The sequence below is a fragment of the Argopecten irradians genome, chromosome 1 (genome assembly GCF_041381155.1).
Source record: "Argopecten irradians isolate NY chromosome 1, Ai_NY, whole genome shotgun sequence".
In the NCBI taxonomy this organism is placed as follows: domain Eukaryota; kingdom Metazoa; phylum Mollusca; class Bivalvia; order Pectinida; family Pectinidae; genus Argopecten; species Argopecten irradians.
Genome location: NC_091134.1, coordinates 68490765 through 68509455, shown reverse-complemented (window position 1 = coordinate 68509455; position 18691 = coordinate 68490765). Strand labels below are relative to the sequence as shown.

Here is an 18691-nt window from a genome sequence, read left to right as displayed (position 1 = left end):
TTATGACGTCACAAAGGTTCACGTTCAATTTCGCGCTAGCTTTATAGATCTCGAAACAAGCACGTCATGTAGACGTTTATCGAGTAGAGGACGGACACGGCGAATGTATTAGATCAAAAGGCTGCATGCAGGTCTAATATTGTTAAAAAAGACAATAAGACATCCAAACCGGAGTTACAACGTGACGTACGTGGTTTATATGTCAATCTTCAATAGGATTTGAAGCTTTTCCGTACGGTACGGTGCTGATGATTTTGTTAAGTGATTGTCATATTCATTTTATAATAATATTCAACTGAAAAACTGGTGATTATGTAATAAAACAAATATTTCATGGGTTACTGTGCTCTAGTTCATAATATTTACCCCTCGGTGATGGTAATCAACAAATATTATATTGCACGAGGCCCAACATTTGTTGATTACCACAAGGATTTATAAGTGAGAAGGATTCGTGTCTGTCACTTTACACTACTAAACACCACGCGAGACGCTTATGAACCGGGAATAAAAACCGTTTTTCTCAACAAATACTTGTCTTATCGAGTCAAACGAAACACCAATGTAAAGTAAATTAAATTTCACAACGTTTATAACTTGCTTTAAGACGGAAGATTTAGAAGAAATGTCTTAAACTATCGTTAAAAAAATACGACCGCTCATGAAATGGCAGCCCGCTTCAGAAAGTAAGACGGTAACCCTCGCACCCCCTATGCTACATCAAAGGCTGCGGCGGCGGATATCAAAGGAAATCAGTCGTCGCCCAACGTCACGGTCAGTGCACAAACACAATAGCGCCTGCGCTGTCTTTGCCCAAAACTCAGTGTGACTTATCCTTCTCATATACGTCCTTGATTACCACCACCTCGAGTTAAATATTATGAACTAGAGCACAATAGGCCATGAAATATTTGTATAATATTTGATGTTTTAATTATAAATGATATGATAATTCCTTGGATTTTTGTAAATTGTTATATGATATATTACTCCAACAATGTTAGAGGTATAGCACGACGAGACACTTTTGATTATTACGTCGTGATTATTACGTCGTGCACATCAGAATTTTCTCAATATCGAGATCTAATATTATTGGATTAATGATATATATGACAGTTCAGCTGTATCAATAGCAGTGTACTAGATCTGAATAGAACGAATATACGTACCCGGCCTACTATACCTTTCGGCCGGGTACGAATTGGTCCCTATGTGTCGTAGTGGAGCACTGCCTCCGATTATCACTCGGGCATAGTTTTCTATACTTTTTTTGTAAGTTTCCAATTATTTTATGCGTATACATGCATTTACATATCATTTTTGTCCAAAACAAACATAACTACCATTTTAAATATCTGTGATTACCACCACCTCGAGTTAAATATTATGAACTAGAGCACAATAGGCCATGAAATATTTGTATAATATTTGATGTTTTAATTATAAATGATATGATAATTCCTTGGATTTTTGTAAATTGTTATATGATATATTACTCCAACAATGTTAGAGGTATAGCACAACGAGACACTTTTGATTATTACGTCGTGATTATTACGTCGTGCACATCAGAATTTTCTCAATATCGAGATCTAATATTATTGGATTAATGATATATATGACAGTTCAGCTGTATCAATAGCAGTGTACTAGATCTGAATGGCGGGAGAATGCCAAAAAATCATAGCTTGTTATAGAAACGTACATCAACGTAATGGATAATGCGTCTGACTACGGATCAGAAGATTCCAGGTTCGAATCCTGGCAAGCTCGGAAGTTTATTAAATACCCGGCTTTGGAGATTTTAGGATCATGGTCTAGAAGATGCATGCAGTCCTAGATATACATGTACAGATGTGTGTGCAGTACATTTTTTAGCATAACCTAGATCAATAAGTAAATCACATAAAACTCTTAAATATCATGATAAGGCCCTACATATAGATTTCACATTTAGACATAGACATGTTATTGTGAACACGGGTACGGATTTTAACTTTAAATGTATCCATGTACATGCAATACTGCAAGGTATACAGTGTATTTGACTCGTTCTGTCTGCATAATTTTTCAAATATATGTACACATGTACATTTTTTATGTATTGTCATATTTTTGCCTCCACTATAAAATGAGGACAAACACTATGTATGTGTTGTATCAGTACCCATTGTTTTTCCTCAAAAGGTCAGATGATTTCATATGGGGACGTTTATTCAAGTTTGTCTTGCAAACATTATACACGTCCCATTGCCACTTCCTGGTGACAAATTACTAATTGTTCTGACAGTATCATCAGACTTTAATTCCAGAAACCCCATCAATTCACAAAGCTTACAATGCTGTTCGAGAAATTTCAGCGCTAGGCCCTATAGGGTTTGTGACCCCTGACCTTTTTACATCTGATAGGTATTGAACCCCTGGCTTTCTAGGTATAAGGTGATTACCACATCACCTGATCCAATTCTTTACTGCCCAAATGGCTATGATAATTCTATTGATTCAGATCTTTGTTCATAACTCCCCTGCATATTTTAGGACTGAATAACTTGACTTTTCTGTCAACAAAGAATTGATTCTCTAGTACTGACAAAATAGTTAACTTAAATTTGATAGAATAAAGATTTACATAAGCTCTAATTTCTCTTACTTTAGAAATATTTTTGTCGTCATTCCCAAGCACAGACAGGATTTATGCTGAAAATCCCCTCCTATCCCTAGTCATTGTTGGGAGATTTTACAATGGACTCAATCTAACACTAGACAGTGTTTCTGTTCCTTGTTTATTATAGGACTAAACAAATGTTAATGTCATAAATAAACAACTAAAAATTAAATTAGCTAGTGAACACATTTTATTCTGTTTCATTGTGGCCATGTCAGTATCAACAATTAAATTACATCCTGATTAGATAGCTTCTACAAACTAATTAAAATAATTTATAAACATGTAACATAAACAATAAACTTATCACAAGCTTTTATACCGTAAACATCAATGGGATGAGAATGTCATAGAATTTGCTTCTAAACATAAATAATTTCAACATAAAAACATTTGTAATGGCAAATTATCAATAGTTAATGCAGAAAAATACAAAGATATATCACAGAGTATGGAAATTAAGACTGTATCATTCATATGGTTGTGTTCTTCAAAACACCACACTATTAATATAGAGAGTATCAGCTGAAATCTAGGATCATACAGCTAAGAAGTTGTAGCACTATAAATGAAGCAAAAGTTTCTCACACATTAATATACCATGATTTTATGTCATGAATCTCAAAACACCAAAGTAAGAAACGTGATCTCATCCTAATCATGATCAGACCTGGATACTAATGATATAACTTTAGAAAACAGTAACTTTTATGATTAATTCTAAGCATTCACAATGAATCAGTATGATTTTAGGGTAAATTAAATGTTAATTTGTGTTTCATTTCATTGGTTATGACAACTGTGTATTTCCTGAGCATACCTTTTACAGAGAACACCAAATATCTGCAAATACCAAACAGTACAGATAAATAAATTCTATTTCTGATATCAGTGATGGAGAGTTATATTGCTTAGTGTTGTGTAAAGTAGAAATTCACTACTGCAGCACTGTAAATGGAATGTATAGGTCTGTATAAGGACCTGGTATTATATCACAACCACTTATTAAAGTTTTTAGATTTTATTCAAATAATTGGTTCGAATATTGGTAGTTTGAAAATTTAATACAGGAACTTATAATGATATACAGTTATAATAAATATGTAAGGATTTTTACAATGTAGATCACTACCTTTGCTGGCTATTAATTATAATACTGAGGAAAATTACCTCATAATACACTTAATACTTAATTAAATATAATGGGAAATAGGTGTGTATTTCAGAAAAACAATACAATCTCAATAAATTTCAATCTAAATAAGCATTATATTGTCAAGTGATAAAATTTACTGGGTATAAAATATATACTGCTAATGTATATATATATATACATGTATTACCACAATGATAATTATGATGCGTTTACAATACAATAGTGTAATCATATGAATACTTTATAATACTACAACAGAAACTAGAAAATTATATAGTATATAGTAGTTGTTATACCAGTAGACATTTCAAATGCAATAAAAAAAAACTTAACAGGTGCTTGGTTTCTAAAAGAAGGAAGATAACTGCTATTCCTTCATTCTTTATATCTGGGATAATTCCAAAATCTCGGGCTTCATTGGTCATAGTCAACAAAAGGGAAGATTGGGCATGTATAACAGACTGAGCAATTTAACTGATAATTTACACCATATATTTATACAAAGACACGGCAGCTTATTGCACATGAATTAACAAATTTCATCAAAGTTCTATATTTCAACTATTGATTTAAAAGTTGTTTAAATAAAAATCAGGATATATACTTAATGTATAGCGTAATTTATAGATATCAGTGGTAATATTAAAATGTTTCTATATATAGTATCCAGAGTTCTCGCATATCAATATATGATAGACCATTTTCTGATTTGATTGTAGTTACATATAACATTTTATCATGAGTTGGCGAATATGGTTATTTGATTTACAGAATATAACACTATGATTTAATACCTAAAACATTTCCCCATATTGTGATACTAAATGAAATCATCAAGCAACTTGATAAAATGTATATTGTACACAAATGAACATACATGAGTGAGCACATTGTGTATTTTTGTTGAACCTTTAAGCTAGGCTACAAAGAACAGTAAGGCACTAGGATATAGATATGTCTGTTGTGTCACAAAATGACTCACAATATCATCACATCAAAGACATGGGTAACTAAATCTATAAATCTATGACAAGCAATTAATGATGTCTGATATGATTATATCATTGTTGTGTATAGATGTCCTAATATCTACCCTAGCCTCCCAAAAGTCATCCTATCATTGTTGTGTATAGATGTCCTAATATCTACCCTAGCCTCCCAAAAGTCATCCTATCATTGTTGTGTATAGATGTCCTAATATCTACCCCAGCCTCCCAAAAGTCATCCTACCATTGTTGTGTATAGATGTCCTAATATCTACCCCAGCCTCCCAAAGGTCATCCTATCATTGTTGTGTATAGATGTCCTAATATCTATCCTAGCCTCCCAAAAGTCATCCTACCATTGTTGTGTATAGATGTCCTAATATCTACCCCAGCCTCCCAAAAGTCATCCTACCATTGTTGTGTATAGATGTCCTAATATCCACCCCAGCCTCCCAAAAGTCATCCTATCATTGTTGTGTATAGATGTCCTAATATCTACCCCAGCCTCCCAAAAGTCATCCTACCATTGTTGTGTATAGATGTCCTAATATCTACCCCAGCCTCCCAAAGGTCATCCTACCATTGTTGTGTATAGATGTCCTAATATCTACCCCAGCCTCCCAAAGGTCATCCTACCATTGTTGTGTATAGATGTCCTAATATCTACCCCTATCATTGTTGTGTATAGATGTCCTAATATCTACCCCAGCCTCCCAAAAGTCATCCTATCATTGTTGTGTATAGATGTCCTAATATCTACCCCAGCCTCCCAAAAGTCATCCTACCATTGTTATGCATAGATGTCCTAATATCTATCCCAGCCTCCCAAAAGTCATCCTACCATTGTTGTGTATAGATGTCCTAATATCTACCCCAGCCTCCCAAAAGTCATCCTATCATTGTTGTGTATAGATGTCCTAATATCTACCCCAGCCTCCCAAAAGTCATCCTACCATTGTTGTGTATAGATGTCCTAATATCTACCCCAGCCTCCCAAAGGTCATCCTATCATTGTTGTGTATAGATGTCCTAATATCTATCCTAGCCTCCCAAAAGTCATCCTATCATTGTTGTGTATAGATGTCCTAATATCTACCCCTATCATTGTTGTGTATAGATGTCCTAATATCTACCCCAGCCTCCCAAAAGTCATCCTATCATTGTTGTGTATAGATGTCCTAATATCTACCCCAGCCTCCCAAAGGTCATCCTATCATTGTTGTGTATAGATGTCCTAATATCTACCCCAGCCTCCCAAAAGTCATCCTATCATTGTTATGCATAGATGTCCTAATATCTATCCCAGCCTCCCAAAAGTCATCCTACCATTGTTGTGTATAGATGTCCTAATATCTACCCCAGCCTCCCAAAAGTCATCCTATCATTGTTGTGTATAGATGTCCTAATATCTACCCCAGCCTCCCAAAAGTCATCCTATCATTGTTGTGTATAGATGTCCTAATATCTACCCCAGCCTCCCAAAAGTCATCCTACCATTGTTATGCATAGATGTCCTAATATCTATCCCAGCCTCCCAAAAGTCATCCTATCATTGTTATGAATAGATGTCCTAATATCTATCCCAGCCTCCCAAAAGTCATCCTATCATTGTTGTGTATAGATGTCCTAATATCTATCCCAGCCTCCCAAAAGTCATCCTATCATTGTTGTGTATAGATGTCCTAATATCTATCCCAGACTCCCAAAAGTCATCCTATCATTGTTATGAATAGATGTCCTAATATCTATTCCAGCCTCCCAAAAGTCATCCTACCATTGTTGTGTATAGATGTCCTAATATCTACCCCAGTCTCCCAAAAGTCATCCTATCATTGTTATGAATAGATGTCCTAATATCTATCCCAGCCTCCCAAAAGTCATCCTACCATTGTTGTGTATAGATGTCCTAATATCTACCCCAGCCTCCCAAAAGTCATCCTATCATTGTTGTTGACGTTTAACACACAGCATATACCATATTAAATAATCCTATTCAACTTAACTGCATATATAATTGTATGCAACTCTTTAATAATAAAGTGATTATAAAGTATGTACATGTAATAATATTGATCTAACAAACACTAAACACAGCTGTTTTCTGTTCACTAATGTAATATTGTCTAAAACTCCTTTATATCTAACAGTTTAAGGGTAGAATGTTAAATAGCTATACAGTCACTGAGTTTGCTTGTGATGTTGGCCCCTAAAGTTTAGGGAAAATGAAGAAAAGTCTCATTGTAATAAATAAACATATCACAAATTGCTATAATTTATCACTGATAAGCACCATCAAGCAGTAAAACCTTAAAACAGATTTTTTTCTGTTTATAACAAAAAGAATTACTTACACACTGAAACAAAAACAAAAAAACAACTTAATCTTATTCACACTTCAAAAACTTGAACAAATTTCTGACATAAACAAAAATTTATTGAGTGCCTAGGAATTTGACTTACAATGTAAATATATCTTATATATTACTTTGTATCATAATCGAGAGAACGGAAGTCTGTTTACGTATTTGGTAAGGTGAAATATGCTCGGTGTACTGTCGACAATTTTTGGTGTTATATATACAGTATGATATCAGTATACAGGAAGTTAATGATCTATGTTTACATGTCTGGTAAGGGCTCTAGAAAGTCTCTCTCTATCATCTCCTTGATGGACTGTCGACAGTTTTTGGTGTTATATATACAGTATGATATCAGTATACAGGAAGTTAATGACTATGTTTACATGTCTGGTAAGGGCTCTAGAAAGTCTCTCTCTATCATCTCCTTGATGGACTGTCGACAGTTTTTGGTGTTATATATACAGTATGATATCAGTATACAGGAAGTTAATGACTTATGTTTACATGTCTGGTAAGGGTTCTAGAAAGTCTCTCTATAACATCTCCTTGATGGACTGTCGACAGTTTTTGGTGTTATATATACAGTATGATATCAGTATACAGAAAGTTAATGATCTATGTTTACATGTCTGGTAAGGGCTCTAGAAGGTCTCTTTATCTATCATCCCCCCGATGTACTGTCGACAGTTTTTGGTGTTATATATACAGTATGATATCAGTATACAGGAAGTTAATGATCTATGTTTACATGTCTGGTAAGGGTTCTAGAAAGTCTCTCTCTATCATCTCCTTGATGGACTGTCGACAGTTTTTGGTGTTATATATACAGTATGATATCAGTATACAAGAAGTTAATGACTTATGTTTACATGTCTGGTAAGGGCTCTAGAAAGTCTCTCTCTATCATCTCCTTGATGGACTGTCGACAGTTTTTGGTGTTATATATACAGTATGATATCAGTATACAGGAAGTTAATGATCTATGTTTACATGTCTGGTAAGGGCTCTAGAAAGTCTCTCTCTATCATCTCCTTGATGGACTGTCGACAGTTTTTGGTGTTATATATACAGTATGATATCAGTATACAAGAAGTTAATGACTATGTTTACATGTCTGGTAAGGGTTCTAGAAAGTCTCTCTCTATCATCTCCTTGATGGACTGTCGACAGTTTTTGGTGTTATATATACAGTATGATATCAGTATACAAGAAGTTAATGATCTATGTTTACATGTCTGGTAAGGGTTCTAGAAAGTCTCTCTCTAACATCTCCTTGATGGACTGTCGACAGTTTTTGGTGTTATATATACAGTATGATATCAGTATACAAGAAGTTAATGACTTATGTTTACATGTCTGGTAAGGGCTCTGAAAAGTCTCTCTCTAACATCTCCTCAATGTACTGTCGACAGTTTTTGGTGTTATATATACAGTATGATATCAGTATACAAGAAGTTAATGATCTATGTTTACATGTCTGGTAAGGGTTCTAGAAAGTCTCTCTCTAACATCTCCTTGATGGACTGTCGACAGTTTTTGGTGTTATATATACAGTATGATATCAGTATACAAGAAGTTAATGATCTATGTTTACATGTCTGGTAAGGGCTCTAGAAAGTCTCTCTCTATCATCTCCTTGATGGACTGTCGACAGTTTTTGGTGTTATATATACAGTATGATATCAGTATACAGGAAGTTAATGATCTATGTTTACATGTCTGGTAAGGGTTCTAGAAAGTCTCTTTATCTATCATCTCCTTGATGGACTGTCGACAGTTTTTGGTGTTATATATACAGTATGATATCAGTATACAGGAAGTTAATGACTTATGTTTACATGTCTGGTAAGGGCTCTAGAAAGTCTCTCTCTATCATCTCCTTGATGGACTGTCGACAGTTTTTGGTGTTATATATACAGTATGATATCAGTATACAGGAAGTTAATGACTTATGTTTACATGTCTGGTAAGGGCTCTAGAAAGTCTCTCTCTATCATCTCCTTGATGGACTGTCGACAGTTTTTGGTGTTATATATACAGTATGATATCAGTATACAGGAAGTTAATGATCTATGTTTACATGTCTGGTAAGGGCTCTAGAAGGTCTCTTTATCTATCATCCCCCCCGATGGACTGTCGACAGTTTTTGGTGTTATATATACAGTATGATATCAGTATACAGGAAGTTAATGATCTATGTTTACATGTCTGGTAAGGGTTCTAGAAAGTCTCTTTATCTATCATCTCCTTGATGGACTGTCGACAGTTTTTGGTGTTATATATACAGTATGATATCAGTATACAGGAAGTTAACGACTATGTTTACATGTCTGGTAACGGCTCTAGAAAGTCTCTCTCTATCATCTCCTTGATGGACTGTCGACAGTTTTTGGTGTTATATATACAGTATGATATCAGTATACAAGAAGTTAATGACTATGTTTACATGTCTGGTAAGGGCTCTAGAAAGTCTCTCTCTAACATCTCCTTGATGGACTGTCGACAGTTTTTGGTGTTATATATACAGTATGATATCAGTATACAGGAAGTTAACGACTATGTTTACATGTCTGGTAACGGCTCTAGAAAGTCTCTCTCTATCATCTCCTTGATGGACTGTCGACAGTTTTTGGTGTTATATATACAGTATGATATCAGTATACAAGAAGTTAATGACTATGTTTACATGTCTGGTAAGGGTTCTAGAAAGTCTCTCTCTATCATCTCCTTGATGGACTGTCGACAGTTTTTGGTGTTATATATATACAGTATGATATCAGTATACAAGAAGTTAATGACTATGTTTACATGTCTGGTAAGGGCTCTAGAAAGTCTCTCTCTAACATCTCCTTGATGGACTGTCGACAGTTTTTGGTGTTATATATACAGTATGATATCAGTATACAGGAAGTTAATGACTATGTTTACATGTCTGGTAAGGGCTCTAGAAAGTCTCTCTCTATCATCTCCTTGATGGACTGTCGACAGTTTTTGGTGTTATATATACAGTATGATATCAGTATACAGGAAGTTAATGATCTATGTTTACATGTCTGGTAAGGGCTCTAGAAAGTCTCTCTCTATCATCTCCTCGATGTACTGTCGACAGTTTTTGGTGTTATATATACAGTATGATATCAGTATACAAGAAGTTAATGACTATGTTTACATGTCTGGTAAGGGCTCTAGAAAGTCTCTCTCTATCATCTCCTTGATGGACTGTCGACAGTTTTTGGTGTTATATATACAGTATGATATCAGTATACAAGAAGTTAATGACTATGTTTACATGTCTGGTAAGGGCTCTAGAAAGTCTCTCTCTATCATCTCCTTGATGGACTGTCGACAGTTTTTGGTGTTATATATACAGTATGATATCAGTATACAGGAAGTTAATGATCTATGTTTACATGTCTGGTAAGGGTTCTAGAAAGTCTCTTTATCTATCATCTCCTTGATGGACTGTCGACAGTTTTTGGTGTTATATATACAGTATGATATCAGTATACAGGAAGTTAATGACTTATGTTTACATGTCTGGTAAGGGTTCTAGAAAGTCTCTTTATCTATCATCTCCTTGATGGACTGTCGACAGTTTTTGGTGTTATATATACAGTATGATATCAGTATACAGGAAGTTAATGATCTATGTTTACATGTCTGGTAAGGGTTCTAGAAAGTCTCTTTATCTATCATCTCCTTGATGGACTGTCGACAGTTTTTGGTGTTATATATACAGTATGATATCAGTATACAGGAAGTTAATGACTTTGTTTACATGTCTGGTAAGGGCTCTAGAAAGTCTCTCTCTATCATCTCCTTGATGGACTGTCGACAGTTTTTGGTGTTATATATACAGTATGATATTAGTATACAGGAAGTTAATGATCTATGTTTACATGTCTGGGTAAGGGTTCTAGAAAGTCTCTTTATCTATCATCTCCTTGATGGACTGTCGACAGTTTTTGGTGTTATATATACAGTATGATATCAGTATACAGGAAGTTAATGACTTATGTTTACATGTCTGGTAAGGGCTCTAGAAAGTCTCTCTCTATCATCTCCTTGATGGACTGTCGACAGTTTTTGGTGTTATATATACAGTATGATATCAGTATACAGGAAGTTAATGACTATGTTTACATGTCTGGTAAGGGCTCTGAAAAGTCTCTCTATCATCTCCTTGATGGACTGTCGACAGTTTTTGGTGTTATATATACAGTATGATATCAGTATACAGGAAGTTAATGACTTATGTTTACATGTCTGGTAAGGGCTCTAGAAAGTCTCTCTCTATCATCTCCTTGATGGACTGTCGACAGTTTTTGGTGTTATATATACAGTATGATATTAGTATACAGGAAGTTAATGATCTATGTTTACATGTCTGGTAAGGGCTCTAGAAAGTCTCTCTCTATCATCTCCTTGATGGACTGTCGACAGTTTTTGGTGTTATATATACAGTATGATATCAGTATACAGGAAGTTAATGATCTATGTTTACATGTCTGGTAAGGGCTCTAGAAAGTCTCTCTCTATCATCTCCTTGATGGACTGTCGACAGTTTTTGGTGTTATATATACAGTATGATATTAGTATACAGGAAGTTAATGATCTATGTTTACATGTCTGGTAAGGGCTCTGAAAAGTCTCTCTATCATGTCCTTGATGTACTGTCGACAGTTTTTGGTGTTATATATACAGTATGATATCAGTATACAAGAAGTTAATGACTATGTTTACATGTCTGGTAAGGGCTCTAGAAAGTCTCTCTCTATCATCTCCGTGATGGACTGTCGACAGTTTTTGGTGTTATATATACAGTATGATATCAGTATACAAGAAGTTAATGATCTATGTTTACATGTCTGGTAAGGGTTCTAGAAAGTCTCTCTCTAACATCTCCTTGATGGACTGTCGACAGTTTTTGGTGTTATATATACAGTATGATATCAGTATACAGGAAGTTAATGACTATGTTTACATGTCTGGTAAGGGCTCTGAAAAGTCTCTCTATCATGTCCTTGATGGACTGTCGACAGTTTTTGGTGTTATATATACAGTATGATATCAGTATACAGGAAGTTAATGACTATGTTTACATGTCTGGTAAGGGCTCTAGAAAGTCTCTCTCTATCATCTCCTTGATGGACTGTCGACAGTTTTTGGTGTTATATATACAGTATGATATCAGTATACAGGAAGTTAACGACTATGTTTACATGTCTGGTAAGGGCTCTAGAAAGTCTCTCTCTAACATCTCCTTGATGGACTGTCGACAGTTTTTGGTGTTATATATACAGTATGATATCAGTATACAAGAAGTTAATGACTATGTTTACATGTCTGGTAAGGGCTCTAGAAAGTCTCTCTCTATCATGTCCTTGATGGACTGTCGACAGTTTTTGGTGTTATATATACAGTATGATATCAGTATACAGGAAGTTAATGACTTATGTTTACATGTCTGGTAAGGGCTCTAGAAAGTCTCTCTCTAACATCTCCTCAATGTACTGTCGACAATTTTTGGTGTTGGGTAGAAGTGTTGGGTCAGACTGGACTCCTGCGGTCTTGCCTATTTCTGCTGTAGATTTAGATTTCGGCATTGTTGACAGCTTAGCTGTTTGGTGAGGTTTGGAACCACTTTTACTGCTCCGCTTGGTGCTGTCAGAACGCTTTGATGTGACAAATTTGTTTTCAGTCTGACTACAACACAGGGTATTGAAGAAAGGTTGTAGCTCTGCTAGAGATCGTAGGTAAGTCTGTGTTAGTAAGGGTCGGCCTGGTGTCTGTTTTAGGACAGGCACAGCTCCTCGGGACTGTAACATACGTACATTAATATATAACATAATTATTGTACAAATATTACATGTGCTCTAGTCAGTAATGTTTAACAAAAGGTTGTAGTAACCAACAAGAGTTACATTGCATGAGGCCAAACAAAAGTACATGTACATATACTAGATAGGTGAAAGAACTGTTTAAACTACACTGAAAACCAATTTTCTATCATGACATCAAAGTTCTTAATTTTACAATCTTCATTTCAAAACAAGTTAGCAAAGATTAATATTTACTGACTTAAAAATTGAATGATATTTTTCATTCAATTTAAATAATGCAGATAATGTGAACTTAAGGCAATTATAAGACCTCAAAAAGTGTGCATGCAGGTAAATGTAAGATTGTCACCTCAGAATATTATATAAACAAGAGGCCCAAGAGGCCTTGACGGTCACCTGTGTGCTGCTACAGAAAAGCATTGCAAAGTTGGTTCAAATCTGTAAAAAGTATTTACGAATTCGAATAAACTTTAAAGTTGAACCTTTTAGAATTTTTATTATTTTGTTTTTCATTTTGATAGTGAATTATGTTACCAAACCTTATGCTTAAAATTACAATTTGCTTTGCCAACGTTAAACATCAAAACCAAACAAGAAGTCAGTCAATGTCAGTGATTTCATAAATTTCACTTTTTAATCTATGAAGATTATTTGGTTCCATCAAATCTGTGAATTAAGAATAAGTTTTTTGAAGTTTTAGCCTATTTGACCCCATTTGGCCCCGCCCCTCTGGCCCCTGGGGGTCAGCCAGGCCTGGACAAATATGGATATGGTGTTAAATTCTATTTCAGGCTAATAATTCTAACCCAGTTTGACTAATTTCCTATGAAAACAAAGCAAATAATGTTCATAAATGTGTTTTTCCTGTATAAACTATAGTAAATTTGACGCCCTACCCAGGGGAAAATCTGAGATCCCAGGGCGATGAAATTCACAATTTTTGTAAAGGTCCTTAAGACCTTCCAGTCTATGAAGAGTATCAGGTTCCATCAAATCTGTAAATTCAGAAGAAGATTTTTGTCAAGTTTTAGCCTATTTGACCCTTTTTTGGCCCCGCCCCTAAGGCCCCTGGAGGTCAGCCAGGACCAATATTGTTATGGCGATAAAATGCTATCTCAGGCTAAACATTCTAACCCTGTTTGACTAATTTCCTATGAAAAATAAGGAAAAAACATTCATATATGTATTTTTCCTATATAAACTATAGTTAACTTGACCTCCTCCCCAGGGGGAAACATGAGACCCCAGGGTCATATAATTCACAATTTTTGTACAGGACCTTAAGACCTTTCCATCTATTAAGAGTATTTGATTCTACCAGTTCCAGAATTTTAGAAGAAGATTTTTGAAGTTTTAGCCTATTTGACCCCTTTTGGCCCCGCCCCTAAGGCCCCTGGGAGTCAGTCATGGAAAATTTGTTAATAGAATTCAATGGCCATTTCATAGGGACAATTCTGACAACATTTGACTAATTTTCTATTATAAATGACCAAGTAATGCTCCAAAATGTGTTTTCACTATATAAACTATAGTAAACTTAACCCCCCTCCTCAGGGGGAAACCTGAGACCCGAGGGTCATATAATTCACAATTTTTGTAGAGGGCCTTGAGACATTTCTATCTATGAAGAGTATTTGATTCTACCACATCTGTGAGTGGAGGAGAAGATTTTTGAAATTTTAGTCAATTTTACCCCTTTTGGCCCCTCCCACAGCCCCCTGGGGGGGTGGGGTCATAAAATTCACAATTTTGATTGGCCTTATGCCTTAAAAGGTGTGTGCAAAATTTCATTGAAATTGCTTCAGCGGTTTTTGAGAAGAAGTCGAAAATGTAAATTGTTTACGAACACATGACGGACGACGCACAACGCACACCGCACGACGACGGACAAAAGGCAATTAGAATAGGTCACTTGAGACTTCGTCTCAGGTGACCTAATAAATGTACATATTTTTCATAAGATTACAAAAGGGTTCTAAGCTTGTAATTCACAGAGATAAACTTTGGGAATTTTTACCTGGATTGCGCAATTTGTGAAAGTGAATCACATGCAAAAGGAAGTTGCTTTACTGTGTATGAAACATTCTCTCTGAAATTGGTGTGCATTGTCTGTGTACAATATAGACCCATATATAAGGGGGAGAGAAAGAATTCGTCCTTCACAGATAAGTATCTCATTGCTACTTCTAGTATACATACCCGTTGGTTAATGAGTTTGGTGAGCCGGATTATATGAGGTACAAAAGTTCGGGCCTGATGGATTTTCCTTTTTTCGTCCTTCTTGTCTTTGTTTTCTGTGCTTTCCTCTTCCTCTTGATTTCCTGCAGCAGCGCCTCCAATAAAAGCCCATCGATACCTGTGACATTTTCAGTTAAATATCATTGAAATTATTACCCTCTTTGCTGATATTCAAATTTAGTGAAGCAGCAAATTTTATTAATTCAACAACGGCTGACAGATATTTGTAATTATAGAATTTGTTTTATTTCATTTGAAGTTAGATTCTACAAAACAATAGTTTGTTGGTGTACAGCATTATTTCGGATTCCTCCACCGAATCTTCGCCGACCAGCACCCTCAGGACGTTGGATACCTCCGCCACCCCCGTTATTAGCATTATTTTGAGAATAACATGCAAAACCTTTCTGTGAAATAATGAAGATAATTAAAGTACTGTTGTTTAACAGATGACAGGCAGGTAATGTAGGTAGATGGTGGGAGAAAGGGAATCATATATCGGTAGTGTGCTAGCTACAGGGTGAATACTTGATGACCCACAGGCCTATTTACTATATATGTGACTTTACTCACAGCTGAAACTGAGGCACCACATCAGCTGGTAGAGCCAGGGCCAGGTCGAGAAGCTTACACACACTCAAGTAGAGCTGGAGCCAGGCTGGGTTGTTGTGGGCGTTAAGGCCGTTACCAAAGTGGGCCCAGGTAGAGTCTAAGGCAGCGATTCTCTGGATCTGGGTCCTTTACAACATACAAACAACTTGTAAATGAATACCAAGACTAGAGATTTGATTTAGTGATCAATTTATAAATACATATAACTCCATTTATTCTTTAATTGTTCAGAATTATGACCTTGACATTTTTACAACAAACAAATACTTGCACCTATTTGACCTTTGACCTTGAAGTCAAGGTCACAATAAAAGCACGAGCAAACTAGTATTTGATAATAAATTATGTTTCTTTCATTCTAAGGATATATAATATTAATTTGGCTGATATAATGATAACTGACATAAAGTCATACAGATATATATCATCAGAAGAATTGAATAGATGTACCTGTATCTATAATTAATGATCAAATGAAACTGCTGAATCAATTAAATCACTATAAGTCATATCATAATGATGGTGCAAAGGTTTAGTACAGAGACAGGCCATTACAGTAGGTAGGTCATACCCTGGCTATAGTACAGAGACAGGCCATTACAGTAGGTAGGTCATACCCTGGCTATAGTACAGAGCCAGGCCATTACAGTAGGTAGGTCATACCCTGGCTATAGTACAGAGCCAGGCCATTACAGTAGGTAGGTCATACCCTGGCTATAGTACAGAGCCAGGCCATTACAGTAGGTAGGTCATACCCTGGCTATAGTACAGAGACAGGCCATTACAGTAGGTAGGTCATACCCTGGCTATAGTACAGAGCCAGGCCATTACAGTAGGTAGGTCATACCCTGGCTATAGTACAGAGCCAGGCCATTACAGTAGGTAGGTCATACCCTGGCTATAGTACAGAGCAGGCCATTACAGTAGGTAGGTCATACCCTGGCTATAGTACAGAGCCAGACCATTACAGTAGGTAGGTCATACCCTGGCTATAGTACAGAGACAGGCCATTACAGTAGGTAGGTCATACCCTGGCTATAGTACAGAGACAGGCCATTACAGTAGGTAGGTCATACCCTGGCTATAGTACAGAGACAGACCATTACAGTAGGTAGGTCATACCCTGGCTATAGTACAGAGACAGGCCATTACAGTAGGTAGGTCATACCCTGGCTATAGTACAGAGCCAGACCATTACAGTAGGTAGGTCATACCCTGGCTATAGTACAGAGCCAGACCATTACAGTAGGTAGGTCATACCCTGGCTATAGTACAGAGCCAGACCATTACAGTAGGTAGGTCATACCCTGGCTATAGTACAGAGCAGGTACCATTACAGTAGTAGTAGGTCATACCCTGGCTATAGTACAGAGACAGGCCATTACAGTAGGTAGGTCATACCCTGGCTATAGTACAGAGCCAGACCATTACAGTAGGTAGGTCATACCCTGGCTATAGTACAGAGACAGGCCATTACAGTAGGTAGGTCATACCCTGGCTATAGTACAGAGACAGGCCATTACAGTAGGTAGGTCATACCCTGGCTATAGTACAGAGACAGACCATTACAGTAGGTAGGTCATACCCTGGCTATAGTACAGAGCCAGACCATTACAGTAGGTAGGTCATACCCTGGCTATAGTACAGAGCCAGACCATTACAGTAGGTAGGTCATACCCTGGCTATAGTACAGAGACCAGGCCATTACAGTAGGTAGGTCATACCCTGGCTATAGTACAGAGCCAGACCATTACAGTAGGTAGGTCATACCCTGGCTATAGTACAGAGCCAGACCATTACAGTAGGTAGGTCATACAACCTGGCTATAGTACAGAGCCAGACCATTACAGTAGGTAGGTCATACCCTGGCTATAGTACAGAGCCAGACCATTACAGTAGGTAGGTCATACCCTGGCTATAGTACAGAGCCAGACCATTACAGTAGGTAGGTCATACCCTGGCTATAGTACAGAGACAGACCATTACAGTAGGTAGGTCATACCCTGGCTATAGTACAGAGCCAGACCATTACAGTAGGTAGGTCATACCCTGGCTATAGTACAGAGACAGGCCATTACAGTAGGTAGGTCATACCCTGGCTATAGTACAGAGACAGACCATTACAGTAGGTAGGTCATACCCTGGCTATAGTACAGAGCCAGGCCATTACAGTAGGTAGGTCATACCCTGGCTATAGTACAGAGCCAGACCATTACAGTAGGTAGGTCATACCCTGGCTATAGTACAGAGACAGACCATTACAGTAGGTAGGTCATACCCTGGCTATAGTACAGAGACAGACCATTACAGTAGGTAGGTCATACCCTGGCTATAGTACAGAGCCAGACCATTACAGTAGGTAGGTCATACCCTGGCTATAGTACAGAGACAGGCCATTACAGTAGGTAGGTCATACCCTGGCTATAGTACAGAGCAGCCATTACAGTGGTAGGTCATACCCTGGCTATAGTACAGAGACAGGCCATTACAGTAGGTAGGTCATACCCTGGCTATAGTACAGAGACAGGCCATTACAGTAGGTAGGTCATACCCTGGCTATAGTACAGAGCCAGGCCATTACAGTAGGTAGGTCATACCTGGCTATAGTACAGAGCCAGCCATTACAGTAGGTAGGTCATACCCTGGCTATAGTACAGAGCCAGACCATTACAGTAGGTAGGTCATACCCTGCTATAGGCTACAGTAGTACAGAGACAGAGCCAGACATTACAGTAGGTAGGTCATACCCTGGCTATAGTACAGAGACAGGCCATTACAGTAGGTAGGTCATACCCTGGCTATAGTACAGAGACAGACCATTACAGTAG

General features: G+C 36.8%; 1 protein-coding gene across 3 annotated transcripts in view; it reads right to left on the bottom strand.

Annotated features, from left to right (window-relative positions):
• Positions 1-2840: 2840 nt before the first annotated feature.
• The window catches only part of LOC138306576 (protein DOP1A-like), a 64370-nt gene continuing 48519 nt past the window's right edge, over positions 2841-18691 (bottom strand). For all 3 annotated transcript variants that reach the window (XM_069247016.1, XM_069247028.1, XM_069247022.1), the window contains 3 exons: positions 15825-15989; positions 15213-15369; positions 2841-12989 (listed from right to left, as the gene is read on the bottom strand). In XM_069247016.1, coding sequence (XP_069103117.1) covers positions 12630-12989; positions 15213-15369; positions 15825-15989 — 682 coding nt within the window. In that variant the 3' untranslated portion in view covers positions 2841-12629. The remainder of the gene's footprint in view (positions 12990-15212; positions 15370-15824; positions 15990-18691) is intronic.